At 42.6% G+C, this 15,468-nt stretch overlaps 1 protein-coding gene across 2 annotated transcripts in view; it reads left to right on the top strand.

Moving 5' to 3' along the window:
* Acvr1 (activin A receptor type 1) overlaps positions 1–15,468 on the top strand; it is a 123,026-nt gene that overhangs the window by 58,593 nt on the left and 48,965 nt on the right. For both annotated transcript variants that reach the window (XM_052724249.1, XM_052724250.1), the window contains exon 3: positions 10,686–10,759. In XM_052724249.1, coding sequence (XP_052580209.1) covers positions 10,693–10,759 — 67 coding nt within the window. In that variant the 5' untranslated portion in view covers positions 10,686–10,692. The remainder of the gene's footprint in view (positions 1–10,685; positions 10,760–15,468) is intronic.

The raw sequence follows: 15,468 nt of genomic DNA, 5'->3' as shown, positions 1-15,468 counted from the left end.
ACTGTGAAAAGTCCTTTTAAAGATTAATTAGTGATTCCGTTATTGAGAGTACGTTGAGCTAGTTACAACTTAATGTGTCACTTACAGAAACTGTGCAAAGGTGTAAATAACTATAAAAGGCTTAGCGGTATCAGCCTTGTAGGCAAACTTCTCTGAAATAACGGTTGTGCAGGCAACGGCTTACCACTGCTGGTCTCTTCAAATAGATGCGTCCTAGAGGGGTTCCTTTGGTGTGGTGATCAGGGTTCTCCCCTCAGTGCTTGAATTCATTGGCCAGGTGTTTTGTTTTAAGCTTCCTAAACAGATTACATCGAATACAGAAGATGTCACGTCTTTCTTTTCTCTCTTCTCAAATGTACTAATTGCAACTGTAACCTCTGATCCAGTCACTGGCTTCCACCAGCCAGCTCCGTTTTCGTCTTGACACCTCCCCGCGGCTCTTTCTGAGGTTATTAATAGGCATGGAGGCATAGCTTTCTGAATAGTGTCAATAACTGTTAGGAGACTTGGGGGAGATAATATGTCAATTTCTGACTTGTAGGAGCTGTGTTTTCGAGCTACCAGAGTTGTCCCAGAGTCACTAGAGATGGCTCTGGGGCCTATCAGCTGGTGTCTGCAATGAGAGATCCAAGCAGGCCTTTCCAAACGGGCTATTGTCCACCAGGAGCTGTCTGGTGCGCCCAGCGTCTGCCAGCGCCTTTCTGTCTGGCTGCTTCTCTTGGACGGTACTCTGGAAAGCTGGAATCCAAGTTAGAAGTGATCTCTTTCAATTTATCTCAAATAGTCAGTCGCGTCTCGATTAAATTGAGGTCACAGAGCCCCTTGCGCTCCCAAGTCACTTCCTTGCCAAGCAGTATCAGACTAACACCTCACCTTCCTTTCCCCACCCAAACCAAATGCCACGTAGACGAAGGATTACAACTGATGTTTCAGTTGATCTTGAGAACCTGGTTACTGCAGGGGGATGTCCCCATGCAGGCTCGGAGTCAAGCGACTTACTGGAGTTTGTATGGAGTGTTGGGGAAGTGGGCACAGTGAAAATAAAATAACAAATACATGGCAAATGTTGCTCCAAGTTAAATGCGTTGGGGCAGGGATGGCTAGGGCATGTAACACAGAGGGCTGAGTAGGAAGCTCCAGCACAGGAGTGGATTTGGTGTGTGAGGGAAGGTGGAACAGAAAGAATATAAAAGGTGTTTTTTCTCACCTCCACAGAAATATACTGTAGTGAGAGAGGAGGGAGGGGAGAAAGGGGGAGGGAGGGAGAAAGGGATGGCAAAGGATAGACATGGAGGGGTGGAGGGGATGGAAGGAGAGAGGGGGGAGGGAGAGAGAGAAAGAGAGTATGATTTTGAACTGCGTCCCTTCCCACACCTAATACCCTTTTCACCATCAGTATTGTCAGTTGATCTTGCCAACTTTAAAATATCTCTAGGTTCTTGGCTTATGTCTACTACATAAGGAAGCTGAGTCAGGAGGACCACAAGTTCAAGGACCGCTTCAGCTATGAAATAAGTACCAGGCCAGCTGGGACTATTAGATCTTATCTCACAAAACCAAGTAAGAAAGCGAGCCGTAGAGTCAGGACAGTCGTGTGCGGCGGTAGGTGTGTAGAATACCGTTTGTTCAGTTGTTGGTGGGATGGAAAGGTCTGCCCAGTGAGAACTAAGAAAGAGACTGCGTCTAACTGAGAACGAGGGGTGGAAACGGGATTTTAAATGGACCCAGAGATCCAGATGTAAAAGGAAATAAGGAAGTCCTTCTTACCCTTACCGTAACAGAAGAAAAGTTCCAATACACTTTTCAGACTAAAGGAGAGGGAGTGGGGTCCCAGAAAGCAGCGAGAATGATGTAGAACAGGTAGGAGGTGATGGCATTCTTGCTCACTGAAACAAAGCTGGAGAGCTGTGGCTGTGTAATCCAGAAGGAGGGAAAACATTCTCCATGGCCAAAGAAAACCTGGTTTGGGAGGACTGGAGGGATAGCTCAGTGCCTGCTTTGGAAGCCCAACATGTCGGCTTGAAATCCCCATACCCCAGAGAAAGCCAGGAGCAGTAGTGCCGTCTCTAAGGCCAGCCCTGAGGTGGGGCTGAGGCAGGCAGATTCCTGGGGCTTGGCAGCCAGCCAGCCAAACCTGAGCTTCAGGCTCAAAGAACTTGTCTCGGAAAATAAAGTGGGGGCTATCAAGGAAGATAACCAGTGCCGGCATCTGGCTTCCACGTGCATGTGCACACACATGCTCATGTTCACCCACATGCGGGCCTTCACACAGCCACAGGACCATGTACATGTGCCTTACATACAAATAAAATCGGAAAGAAAAAAAAAATAAGACTTGGGCTTGAGATATCAGGAAGGCGTGCAGCAGGAAACCTAAATGCTGACTCGCGGGGACAGCTGAGTTTCATTTGCGCCAGGGAGAGCAAAGTCAGTTTTGTTCTGTGAACAAGTAAAGTCAAGTTAAAGGTGAAGTGGTAAAATAAATTCTTTGTTCCATGGCAGCCTATGCTAAACCCTTCATTTAGTGCCCTTCAATTACCGCCCCTTCCCCAATTCGCAGATTATATTTTAGCCCCCTTTTCCTTTCCCAGGGCTGTATCTGGAGTGCATCTGCCACAGCTGGGATGTTCATAGGGTAACGAACGCCTTCAAAACCCGTTCTTTCCTGAAATGATCTGTAATTATTTCCTCCTACCACAGGATGAGCTGATCCAGGGTCTGGTTTTCAGTTCTATAGGACCTGTCCAAGGAGCCATTTGAATTCGTCTGTCCCAAAGGGTCAAGTTACATGCTAATATTCTGAAGGTACCACCCTACCAGAACGCCTCCAGCAGCAGTGGAGTCTGTATAAAACGGAGCTCTGGCAGCGTGCACATTGCCAATTCAGAGTGTGGTGTTAGAAATATATAACAGGCCATTTGTGAACCGAGGAAAAGACCCTGACTTAACTTATATGGTATGTTATCTCCAGTCTTGCCTCTCTTTGCAGGCATTACTGACAGCTCATGTCTCTTTCACCCCTCCCAAAGGCCTGAGTGTTTTGGAGGAAGCTGCCCTTGGCTAGCTAGCTCCTTCTCTATTGGGCCGTGGTGCCTATTTTTTTTTTTTTTTGGTTTTTCGAGACAGGGTTTCTCTGTGTAGCTTTGTGCCTTTCCTGAAACTGATTCTGTAGCCCAGGCTGGCCTTGAACTCACAGAGATCTGTCTGGCTCTGGCTCCCGAGTGCTGGGATTAAAGGTGTGTGCCACCACTGCCCGGCCATGGTGCCTATTTTTACATTATCCAATTGGCCAGAATGGGTGGGTTTTGTCCTAGATGGAGGTTGTTGTAAGTATGCCTTCCTTCAAAGTTTCATTTAAAAATATGTATTACTGGATTTACTTTGTCCTCAAATAAACCTTATACTAATTTCCATATTTATTTTGAGGTGTGAATTATGAGAGAATTGATGAATGAATTAAGGGTGGACGGGAACATGAACACACTTGCAAGAAAGTCTTGTTTTTCCCAAATAGCTTCTTTGACATTGTGATTTTTCTTCTGGGAGGCAGGGGGCGGAGGGGAGATTGTTGGAGGTTACAGAGTATGTGAAACTAATTTTGACTGTAGAGGAAGGGAAGGAGGGCATCATTGAAAGGTGACTCAAATCACCGTGAGTAAAAGATTGTTCTCGAAGGGAAAGTTGAAGATGGATGAAGCTCAGATTGATTAGTTTGGATCACATGTTGATGGTAAAACTGGGTTGATGATTAGTCTCTGGTAGGTTGGCCCTTTCAGAATGGCGATTAAGTCAGAATAGTGGCTGGTCAAATGGTTTTAGGTTTCAGCTCATGTGCTTGGGATAGTCACTTGTACCCATTTATTTTCTTATTTGTAAAATAAGATTACTGTGACTATTGTGTTTTAAGAAGAAATTCATGCCTATTTATTTCTAAACACAGTGCCAGGCATATTACGTGGGTGCACTGCTACTGTCGGACAATGACATGATGTTGACTTCTCAGTATCTTTCTTTGCTCTGCCCCAGCCTTTTGTGTTCTGTAGATTTTATTTTAGTTAATTAATTCTTATATTGTAGAAGGAACAATAAAAAAAAATCCTGAAAACACATGTAATGATGGGAAAGTCATCACTGAATAGTAGTGAAGGAGCCCTGTAGAGTGGTGGACAGTAAAGATGCCTGCACGTGGATGGTACAAAAGTCATTCAAAGCAGGGAGGAGTGATTATTGACTGTGTTTCAAGACTGTTTTTAACTCGAAAATTATTAAAAATAAAACAGTGTCAAGAATTCCCATTTCAGTAAGGCTCAGTGAGTCATAAATGGGCCAACCAAATGAATTTGAGCAGGCAGGGCAGAGAAAAGAAACTTTCATTGGATTTTATGATTATTTTTCTCTTATGGAAATCAAATTGCATACTGTGTGGAAGTCCAGATTGTAGAAATATCCTTTATTACCTACCATAGTTTTAAATTATTTTGCCTAACATGAGTTCTGAAAGTTGAATACAATAGTCCATTATGCATTGATTATTCTGTGGCCAGTACCGAAATGATATTTTTGGTAGTAGATTTCAGAGGATTTTTGGTTCCCCCCACCAACCCAAGATACAACATTTTGATGAACAAAAGAACTACTGAACTTGATCTGAACCCACACATGTTAGAAATTGAGGGAAGCACTAACTCTTTAGTTGGTGTCACCCAGATCTAGAAATGGAGTATGAAATGTACCCTGGTGTTTGGAAAATGGTTCTGTTCTGCCCCGTGATTGTCTGTTTTTAAGGTAGAGAACATGGCAATATTCTCCCTCCCCGAGGCTAGACCTGAGATATTGCAAGAGATGGCACTGATTCAAAGAGGCTCTCTCCTTACTTCTTTCTGAAGCATTAAGAGTAGTTGCGCCGGGCAGTGGTGGCGCACGCCTTTAATCCCAGCACTTGGGAGGCAGAGCCAGGTGGATCTCTGTGAGTTTGAGGCCAGCCTGGGCTACAGAGCGAGATCCAGGACAGGCACAAAACTACACAGAGAAACCCTGTCTCGAAAACCAAAAAAAAAAAAAAAAAAAGAATAGTTGCTAGCTATTGAGGAACTGAGCCAAGAGTAGTAGGGGGAAATATATACACCAGAGGCAAAAATTTATGCTCTTAACCTTGTGGGTAGTGTTTATAATCCCCAGTACCCTATCATTTTTTGCTTAGGGATTTTGGCAGTTGGACCAAAAGGAGATGAACAGTGTGAATACCTTCTTAGCATTGTAACACTCACCCTTCTCTTACAAACCTTTAGCTGTCTTTATAAAACATTATTCATAGTTTAAAGGATGGCTAATGCATTCCTACTAGGCTGTTAGAGTTCTCTGATGTTGGAATTGGCTCCCAGGATCTTTGACACTCCACAGCGTCTCTGTCAGGTGTTGGGCGGGTGCTCAGTCCAGAATACCTGGAGCCGTTGCTGATGTCGTGGCAAAGGAGTGTGGTTTTTACAGAGCGAGGCAGGGACTTTTGAAGTGTGGCTGCAGAATCCCTGGGGATCCTAAGACATTTTTCCGGGTTCTGCAAGGTTCTCCAGATCTAGTGTTGGGTTCAGGCTGGGTTTTCTGTGTGTATGTTAACCAGCAACATGCTCTAACAGATGGGCTGTAGAATCATGGGTAGGATCAAGGCGTCTTTCAAGCCAAACAGAGACTTGTTCAATGTAAAACAATGCCACTTTCCTTCTGTATATATGTTCTGTAAAAATAAAATAATACTTTTTTCAAATTTGTTCTTTTTTAAAAATCTGGTAAGACTTGTTTTTTAAAAAAAATGTGAATACAACATTTTATAAATTATGCTTTACTTCTTCTTTCTTTGAGACAGGTTTTCTCTGTGTAGCCCGGGCTATCCTAGAACTCGCTCTGTAGACGATGCTGGCCTCGAACTCACAAAAATCTGCCTGCCTCTGCCTCCTAAGTGCTGGGATTAAAAGAGCGTGCCACCACTGCCCAGCGTGTTTTACTTTCTAACATAGTAAATATCAGTAGATAAAGCCCACATACCAGTTACTCAGCAGTTTTCAAGGGGCATAAAGAGGCCTGAGATCAGTCAACTGGCAAAGCACTTGAGGGATCCCTGAGCTCGGGGTTACTGAATTCTTACCACTTCCCTTCTCTGTGACCAAGAGCAGAGGAATTAAAAGTTTACTTAAAAACAAAACAAAACAAAAGCACCATACTTTCTTTTCTGCATGTTTTAAAAGTAGAAATAGATACTTTGTGCTTTAAGTCAGTACTTTAACAAATCGATCTTTTGTTTGTTTTGAGATAAGCCCAGGCTGGCCTGGAATTTGTTGGGTAGCCCGGGCTGGTCACCTGTCTTAGCCTACCACATGCTGGTAGTGCCAGGATTCTATATGTGTACCATTCCAGGCTTGATATTTCATATAATTAAAATGTGATCAGGAGATCCATACTCAGTTCTCTTTCTTCATGCTTCCTCCCTTCTTTGGAGTGTAATTTGTGGTAGGAAATTAGTAGGCAGGTGAAGGAAATGGCAGCCAGCAAGTGTTGCTGACTCTTTTCTTCTCCAGTGGTTCTTTCTTTCTTTCTTTCTTTCTTTCTTTCTTTCTTTCTTTCTTTCTTTCTTTCTTTCTTTCTTTCTTTCTTCTTCTTCCTTCCTTCCTTCCTTCCTTCCTTCCTTCCTTCCTTCCTTCTTCCTTTCTTTCTTTCTTTCTTTCTTTCTTTCTTTCTTTCTTTCTTTCTTTCATGTGATTTGAGTTGCTCTTAATTTATAGATTAGCTTGAGGGACTAAATTTATAATTTTTTTGTCTTTTACAAGCTTAAATCAGCTTATGATGATAATCTGCAAATATTAGGGCACATAGGCTTTTGTTGGTTTTTGACACAGAAAATATGGCAGAGATGATTTGTTCTGAGTTTTTTAAATTATGAAAGCATTGTTTATGTTGAAGTGTGTTAACTGTTGACTAAACTCTTGCAGACATGATGCATTTTTTAAAATCTTCCCTGCCCTTTATAGGAGTGTGTGATGGGAGGTGGTATTAATTCGTTGTAATTCAAAGTTAAATCGAACGTGTTAAGCTGGAGAGAATTCTAACTAAGTATTAAGTGAGCACCTACTTGGCTCAGCTCTAATGAACATGATGCGACTGTACATTCTGCTATTGGAATTTGGTAAGGGAGACACGGTTGAAAAGTACAATAGGTAGGAATATATCATTATTAATTGTGTTTCATAGGGATGAAAATCAAGAGTGTAAGAAAAAAAGTGCTGGAGGATTTAGGCCAGGGAGTGACATTTCTGTGGAGACTTGAAGGATGAGCAGCAGTTTTGCCAGGTTGTGGCCTTGAAAGAAGAGCCCTGCCCCAGGGAGTATGATAATGTACCAAGCTCAAGAGATGGGCTGTAGAACTTGGAAGAATAGGGTGTGAGTGCTGAGGGGGGCAGGGCAAGGAAAGGATGATGGAGGAATAGAGAAGGCTTGGTGACAGTGGAGGTGAAGAGGAGCTCGGAAGACTTAGAGTGTCTTAGCGTGGTTCTCATTCTTACCTTGCTCTTCAGCCTTCCTAGGGGTTCTCAAATTTTCTTCTGATTTCTAGCTTAAGTCCCTAAGGTATACAACACGTGTACTTCCCAATGTGTATTAATATAAACTGTGAAATATGTGATATAGAATATATACATCAATCACCTTTCTGACATGGGAACAAACTACCCAAGATAAGAGACCAGGGTTTCGCTTGTCAAGTGGAGAGGTTTGGTGTGGGGTGGTATATATTACCTTTATACCTCTAATGGGGTGCTAGATGGCAGTGGCAGAAAGGTGGTGGAGGCCAAAAAGCAAAGGAGGAAAGGGAAGGGTTGGGGCCATATAATCTCCTTTGAGGGCATGCCTGAAATAATCTTAGGACTCCTCCTACACCCTACTTCTTAAAGGGACCACTGTCGGCCAGTAGTGCCAGCCTGAGGACCAAGCCTACACTATAGTAATACATCAAACAGGAACTTAAAGACATTATACATTTGCTAATGGTGGAATCATATTATCAATGACAATCTCAAGATACTAAACCTCATGTTTATTACACAAGACGGGACACAAAAGTCCATTTTTCAAATATCTTAAAAATGTGTATTTGAGGAGACTACTTCATGTCAGGCTGACCTGAATTTTGTTGCTGTTCTCCAGTAAAGTGGTGAAGGAGGAACCACTAGGAATATGTGATGTCATGGCCTGTGTTTTCAAGCTCTTCTCTGGTGCTTGTATCACTAATGTAATTAATCTCTAGTTTCTTCACTGACACTAGAGTACTTGCCATTTGGGGAGGGTTTATTTCATTATCGCAAACCAGTGTGGCCTGTGAGTCCATTTGAAGAGCTCCTGTGAGCTTTGTAAGGCACTCTTGACTACCCTTCCATGAACAGTCTCTCTGAAAGGTACCCCTTTTGCTCCCTGGACTGTCTTAAAGAACAGAGAAGGATGCCAAGTAAAGCTGCCAGTTATTTACTACTTTAGTATATGAGAACTATGGTATGAAAGCAAGCTTTGAGTGTTTTCATTCTCCAGCTCAAGGAGTTCCTTTGTTTGTCTCTTAGATGCAACCACATTGGAGTTGAGTGTGCTACGGCTGGGGACTGCGAGAAACACAATTCTGGGTATTAGAGCAATGATGGGGGCTTGAAGTCACTTCAGGTGGAGAGGATTTGGCAAGCATTGATCTCTTTCCCGTTATTACAGGACAATATCTTAGGTCACATAATCTGCAAGAAAAATTGTATTGAATGATTGATTGTATGTAAGCATATATAGGTTTTAGTTTGATCTTGTTATATGACCCAGACTAACTCTGAACTTGCATTTCTCCTGCCTCTGGCTCCCAAATAATTCCTCTTGTGTATTACATACTTAAAAAATTTGCTTTTAGGTTGGTCATACTGGAGCTTGCCTCTAAGCTCAGTTTCAGGAAGCAGAAGCACACCCCTCCCCCTAGTCTGGAGAGCCCAATGGCATGTTAAAGCATGTGTTCAGCACCTAAAGGTCTTCATACTGCAGCATAATGCAGCAGAGAACATTGCAGTGAGGCAGAGTAAGAGCGTTCACTTAGGTTTCTCTTCCTCTTCCAAGAAAGCGAATGATGCCATCCTTCGGACTTTATCACCACCACCCTCTGTGTGTGTGTGTGTGTGTGTGTGTGTGTAACTGTCTTTGTAGACCAGGCTGGCCTTGAACTCAGAGATTTTCCCTGGCTCTGTCTCCCAAGTGCTGATACTAAAGGCATGTACCACCATGCCTGGCCCTTCATTTAATCAACTGTGTCCTCACCCTCCACCCCTCCACCTAAGCCTTTCTCTGAACACAGTTAACAGGGAGTGTGGTGAATAAACAGATCACCAAAGGATGATTTAAGATGAGCTGGTGGACTCAGTCAGGAGAGTGCTTACTGTACTGGCATAAGGACCCGAGTTTGACCCCTGGCACCCACATAGGAAACTGGGCATGGTGGTTTATGCTTGTAACCACAGTGCTGGAGAGGAAGAGACGGTTGTGTCCATGGACTCATTGGTCAGAGAGGCTCAATTCATCAGTGAGCTAGCTCCATGTCTCAGTCAGAGACTCTGTCTCATAAAACAAGGTGGATAGCTCCTGAAGAATGACACTCAATGTTGACCTCCAGTCATTGCAACGACCCGCACACACATGCACACACACGTGAATACACATACGAACCCAGCCCACCGACATACACACATGTGTACCCTCTCCACAGACACTCGGGAGATAATCTGCCGGCTTTTGTCACTTGTTGTGACGGTGTAAGCATGACAGCACACTGGCCTATTCATGGAAGAGCTGCACAGTGTTCTTAATGTCACTGTCCAGGAAATTGCGCCAAATCAGACTCTCATTAGATCACTGATACTTGCAGGAATTAATTCAAATAAGGTTCTTAACTCAGAATTGAACTGCTGCCAATGTAGTTCTAGGTCAGCGCCAACTTGAAACTTCTATCAATTGTCTTATTTTTTCCTCCATGGACATTTCCTATCCTGTAAATTAACATTATTTCTTATTTTGAAAGTATTCCTGTCTTAATTATGTCTAGCCTCTTAAAATTCTAGCCTTTTAAAACCCAAGGCATGCAGTGTTTTGCAGTAGATGTGATGTAAGAGACAGTATTTGTTTTCCTCTTGAATGTTCTGATGGCCTACGTTCAACCTCCAAACCTTTAAAGAAGTGAGGCTCAGACACAGTGACCTGCCTGGAATTATGCAATCTCCTATCTTTAACATCATATTAGAGTCGTGATCTTGGGCCTCCCAGTGTTTTACTGTAATGCCAATGTCATGTTCAATGAGGTAGGGTAAAATTCCAACCTAGAGTCTTTCAGAATGTTTTATCTTCCACTGTATTCCCTTTATTTTCTTACTGAGCTCTTCATTAGCGGGGTAGGCTCAGAGACACAGCCTTAACGAGGTCACTGGCCAGAGGGAAATCTTAAGTCCTTTGAAGATTTGTTCAGATCCGTGAAAAGAGAATATTCAAATGTGCAAAACACCAAGGCATTCTGTGTTGGGTTTATTTGAAGGGCCCTCAATTGACATTTGGAGATGATATGTCTGATTTACTGTCATCCTGTGGCTAATTTTTTGTCTCACTTAAATTTCTTTTTTTTCCTTCCACAGTTATACAATGGTAGATGGAGTAATGATCCTTCCTGTGCTGATGGTGATGGCTTTTCCTTCCCCGAGTTTGGAAGGTACGTGGCATACAGCTGTTTGGTTAGGATAATGTGCTGTGTATTCTTTGGCTTATTGTAAAACATTTGGTCCTTAATCCTGTCAGACTTAACATACCCTTTGTATAAAAAATATCTGGCAATGTCCCTTGACTGCTTTAATGTGCAGTTTTGATACATATTGTATCTTGATTTGTGTTTTTAAAGATTCCATGTAGTACCCTACCAGAAATAAATATGAAGGTGAAATGAAGACAGTTGTGCAGTTAACAATAAAGTAGCACGTGTAAACACATGTACTCTATTCTGTCAGTCATGCCCAAGCATAGTAGATGTTATGAAGTATGGTACTCTCTATTATCTGTGTATTTACTTTCCACTGTTTTGGATGCCCATGGTAAATGTGATCAAAATGTTAACTGGAAGTTTTAAATAACCATCAATATATTTATTATAGTATAGCATTATTCTGTTTTATCACTGACTGTGCCTAAGTTTTAGATGTATTTATTCTGTGTGTGCACGAATGTATGTGTGTAAGGGAGTCTGCAGTGGCATGTGTGGAGGTCAGAGGACAGCTTTTGGGAATCAGTTCTCTTTTTCTACCCAGTGGTTCTGGGGATTGGACTCAAGTTGTTTGGCTTTGCCTTTACCCACACAGCGACTTTTCCAGTCCCTACTGTGACTGACTTACAAATGAAACGTTACAGAATGTAGAGGGGCTGGGGGTGGAGGAGAAGTAGTATGTTGAGAGTTTGGTGCTGTCCACACTTTTAGGTATGGTGTAAGGAAGAGGGGGGTACTCTAATGTTACACATACCTGTGTGTACTCAGCCGTCTACCTAAAAAAATAGATGACTACTGTTATATTATGTTGTCTTGGTGTTGGAATTACATATGCTCTACCTTCAGTGGTTGAATTTTCTGAGTAATGAAAAATTTTGGTAGAATGTCAACAAAACAGAAACCTGTGACCCCTTTGAAAGTTTTGTTTATCTGCAGTGAGCCATAGTGTGTTAAAGCTCGGTGCTGTGGCAGGAGGGGAGGGTCTAGCAAGTGGCCTTCCGATTATTGGGAGGTTGCCCTCCAAGAGGTTTGTGGGGCCCAGCCCTTTCTCTTTCTTTCACATCTGATTGTGAGATAAATACTCTTTCTCAGCTCTCTGTTCCTGAGACACTGCTTTAGGTTGTGTTCATGGTTTCCAAAACTCCGGTGGCAGTCATTCATGGACTGTCACCTCCACCACCACCAACCCCAGTAGCCTTTTTCTGTTATTAATTTGATTACTTCAGGGATTTGCTGCAGTTACGGAAAGCTGACTGGAACACCTGCAGTTTATACAGTAGTTTTACTTGGGGGAAATTTAATATCCATCAAGATACTTTATGTTTTTATGAATAACATGTTGATATTAGGTTTGGTTAATTGTACAGATTATTTAGGTTAATGACTATGTTGAGGCATACTCAGAACTTGTCAGGATAAAACAAGTATGGAGCCACATGCATATAATCCCAGCAATTAGTAGGTGAAGGTAGGAGGGTTAGAAGTTGAAGGTTACCATTGGCCACATAGTGAACTGGAGACTAGCCTAGGCTGCAGAAAGCTCTGCCTCAAAACAACAAGAAGCTTACTTTGACTTAGGCTATGTCTTTGTCCTTGTCTCTTTGGGCTTCTGTAACAAAATACCACAGACTGGATACCTTATAATCAGCAGACATTTATTGCTTAGAGTTCTCAGTCTGGGAAGGCCAAGTTCAAGGTGCTGGGTGGGAGATGTGCTGTCTGGTGAGGACTCAGTACTCATAGGTGACTCCTTCTCACTGTGTCCTATGGTGGAAAGGCTAGCTATCTCATCTAGGAGGGCACTGTCCCAGTTTCGTTTCTGTTGCTGTGATAAAATACCTTGACAAAAGCAACATGAAGTAAGGCAGAGTTTATATTCATGTGCAATTCCAGGTTAGAGTCCACCTCAGTAGGGCAGACAGCAGGAACTGGAAACAGCTGTTCTGTGACCTCCACAGTTGAGAGCAGAGAGAAACAAATGCATGAATGCTCCCTTGCTTGCTCGCTCTGCTCTGCTCTGGTTTTCTCCTTTTACATAATTCAGGTTTCCCTGTCCAGGGAATGGCGCTGCTCATAGTAGACTTAAAATAGTTCCCCCCAGACATGCTCAGAGGCTAACCCAGTGTAGACAGTCCTTCACTGAGACTCTTCCTGGGTCACAAGCTAGCCATCATAGGTACACAATGAGGCTCTTTGCTCATGTTCTCTTACTCGACCTACCTTCTTCTGCTACCTTTACCATGGATTTTGAGGGGATACAAACATGCATACACAGCAGAAAAAAAATTGAGCCCATGACATAATCAGGCATTCCAAAGCCTTGGGCCTCTCTGGCCCTCTTTTACTTTTTATTGATTTCTTCTTTCCCTACCTTGTTCCAGGAAAGCTTCTTAGGAGTGGAACTTCTCTTTTTGAGAGCTACAGACAGCTGACTAAGAAAGAAAAAGGGAAAAGTTAATCCTAATTCTGTGCAATTGTATAAGTCCTGCCTTTCCATGTTGCTATGTATGTGGTGATATATTGTGTACCCTAATAAACTTTGCCTGGAGGTCAGAGAACAGAGAAAGCCACTAGATTAAACATAGAGGCCAGGCAGTGGTGGCACACACATTTAATCCTAGCACTCATGAGGCAGAGATCCGTCTGAATCTCTGTGAATTCAAAGCCACCCTGGACTACATGAGATTGACTCAGTCTAGGAGAGAAAATAGAGCACATACCTTTAATCCCATTACTGGGAAGGACACATGCCTTTAATCCCAGAAAGTGATGGCTGGGCATAGAAAGGTATATAAGGCATGAGGAGACAGGAACTAAAGGCTTTTCGGCAGAAGCATCCCTTTCAGCTAGAGGCTTTTTCGGCTGGAGCCTTTCTGGTGAGGACTCAGAGGATTTCAGTCAGAGGATTCGTGGAATTGGTGAGGTGAGACATGGAAGTGGCTTGTTTCTTTGTTTCTCTGATCTTTCAGCATTTACCCCAATATCTGGTTCTGGGTTTTTTATTATCAGACCTTTAGAAATTCGAGCAACATATGTAAATGTATTCCAACTACAAATCATAAACTCTAGCTCAGTGTGCGTTGGAAGATGTCTGTTTTGTCCAAGTTCCTCCAGGAAGAGCAGTGCTTAGAGTAGTTCTTAGTTTTGTTGTGATCAGATGAGGTACAAGGCTCACGCCCTTGTTATGAGTTCTTTGGGATATAGGGGTCAACTTCATATAATTGATAAACTTCCAAGGAGGCAAATAATTAAACTGGTTAGTGGAGCCAACTCTGCATAAAAGTCAGTACTCTGTCCTAGGAGTTATTTTTGTCTAACTTTAGACTTACATTGTTGGATCTGTTCCTACTCATCTATCTAGCTTCTATTTATCCGTCCATCCATTTGTCCGTCCATCCATCCATCCATCCATCCATCCATCCATCCATCCATCCATCTATCTATCTATCTATCTATCTATCTATCTATCTATCTATCTATCTATCTATCTATCTATCTATCTCTTCATCCAACTCTTCTCTCTCTGTCTCCGTCTCTGTCTGTCTATCTGTCTCTGTGTCTCTCTGTCTCCCTCTGTGTCCCTATCTCTCACTCCTTCCCTTTCTCCGTCCATTGTCCTCTTTGGGAGTCACAAATCCACTACATGTAGCATTGGAATGTAGGTAATAGTCCAGGAGGTCTCTGAGTGTAAGATACAAGCTGGGTTTTGAGGGCAATAAAAGCGTAAGCTTTACTTGCTTCTTTTTACGGTGAGAACATTTAGATTAGAATTACTAAGGTGGCTCTTATTTTGTTTCTGTTGAACAGTGCTGCTGTAGCCTAGTCTGGATATCTAGAGTCTGTCTAGACAGCTCTCAGCAATGAAAGTTGTTAAAGACATTGCAATGCTCAGCAGGTGTGGCAGGTGGTGCCCCAGAGGATCCTGTCCTGCTGGTGCTCAAGGCCTTCATAGGAGGATGTGGACTCTTGTTAAAGCCGGAAGTCTGGGTTGAGTTAGCATCGCTCTTCAGCTGGACTTTTCTGAGGAGCTGTATCTTGTCCCCCTTTAAAATTACTTACTCAGTGCTTTAATGCCCACTACTAAAAGTCTTAAGAATCTTGGAAACTAAGTTCTCTCTGAAGTCTTCCTCTCCATATGCTATTAAGCAGTGCTTTCTGGTTTCAGTTAATATCACAGTGGACCTGTGATGGAATCGAGATAAGAGAGAAAAGGAGAACAGAATAGAGGTAGAGTCGGAAAGAGCCGAGAGAGGGGGAAGAAAAAAGAGAGAGGCACTTGGGCAGCAGTGTTAAGAACCTTGTTCTGGATTTTATTTTTCTCCCTGTTTCTAGCACTTAAGCTGTGTAGGGTCCAACAAACATTCTCTTTATTTTTAATGTTTAGTGAAATTTATATAAGTTGGATCATACTATTTAGGATTTCCTGTACATTGTATTTTCACTCTTATAGTTTCTGAATTCTGTACACATTTATTTACATTTCCCTAAACGGCTCATTTCATCACATTTCACCACATTCCTTTCTTCCTTTATTGGTGTTTATACATAGTGATTGGTTTCACAAAGACATCTCCATGCAAGTGTTATCATGTGGTTTGGCCATATTCATCTCCCTGTCTCCTCTTTCTTCCCCATCCCATTCATTCCCCCAGACAGGCAAATGA

Source organism: Peromyscus californicus, unplaced genomic scaffold (assembly GCF_007827085.1).
Source record: "Peromyscus californicus insignis strain IS unplaced genomic scaffold, ASM782708v3 Scaffold_7__1_contigs__length_154581171, whole genome shotgun sequence".
In the NCBI taxonomy this organism is placed as follows: Eukaryota; Metazoa; Chordata; class Mammalia; order Rodentia; family Cricetidae; genus Peromyscus; species Peromyscus californicus.
This window is presented reverse-complemented; position numbering and strand designations above follow the sequence as displayed.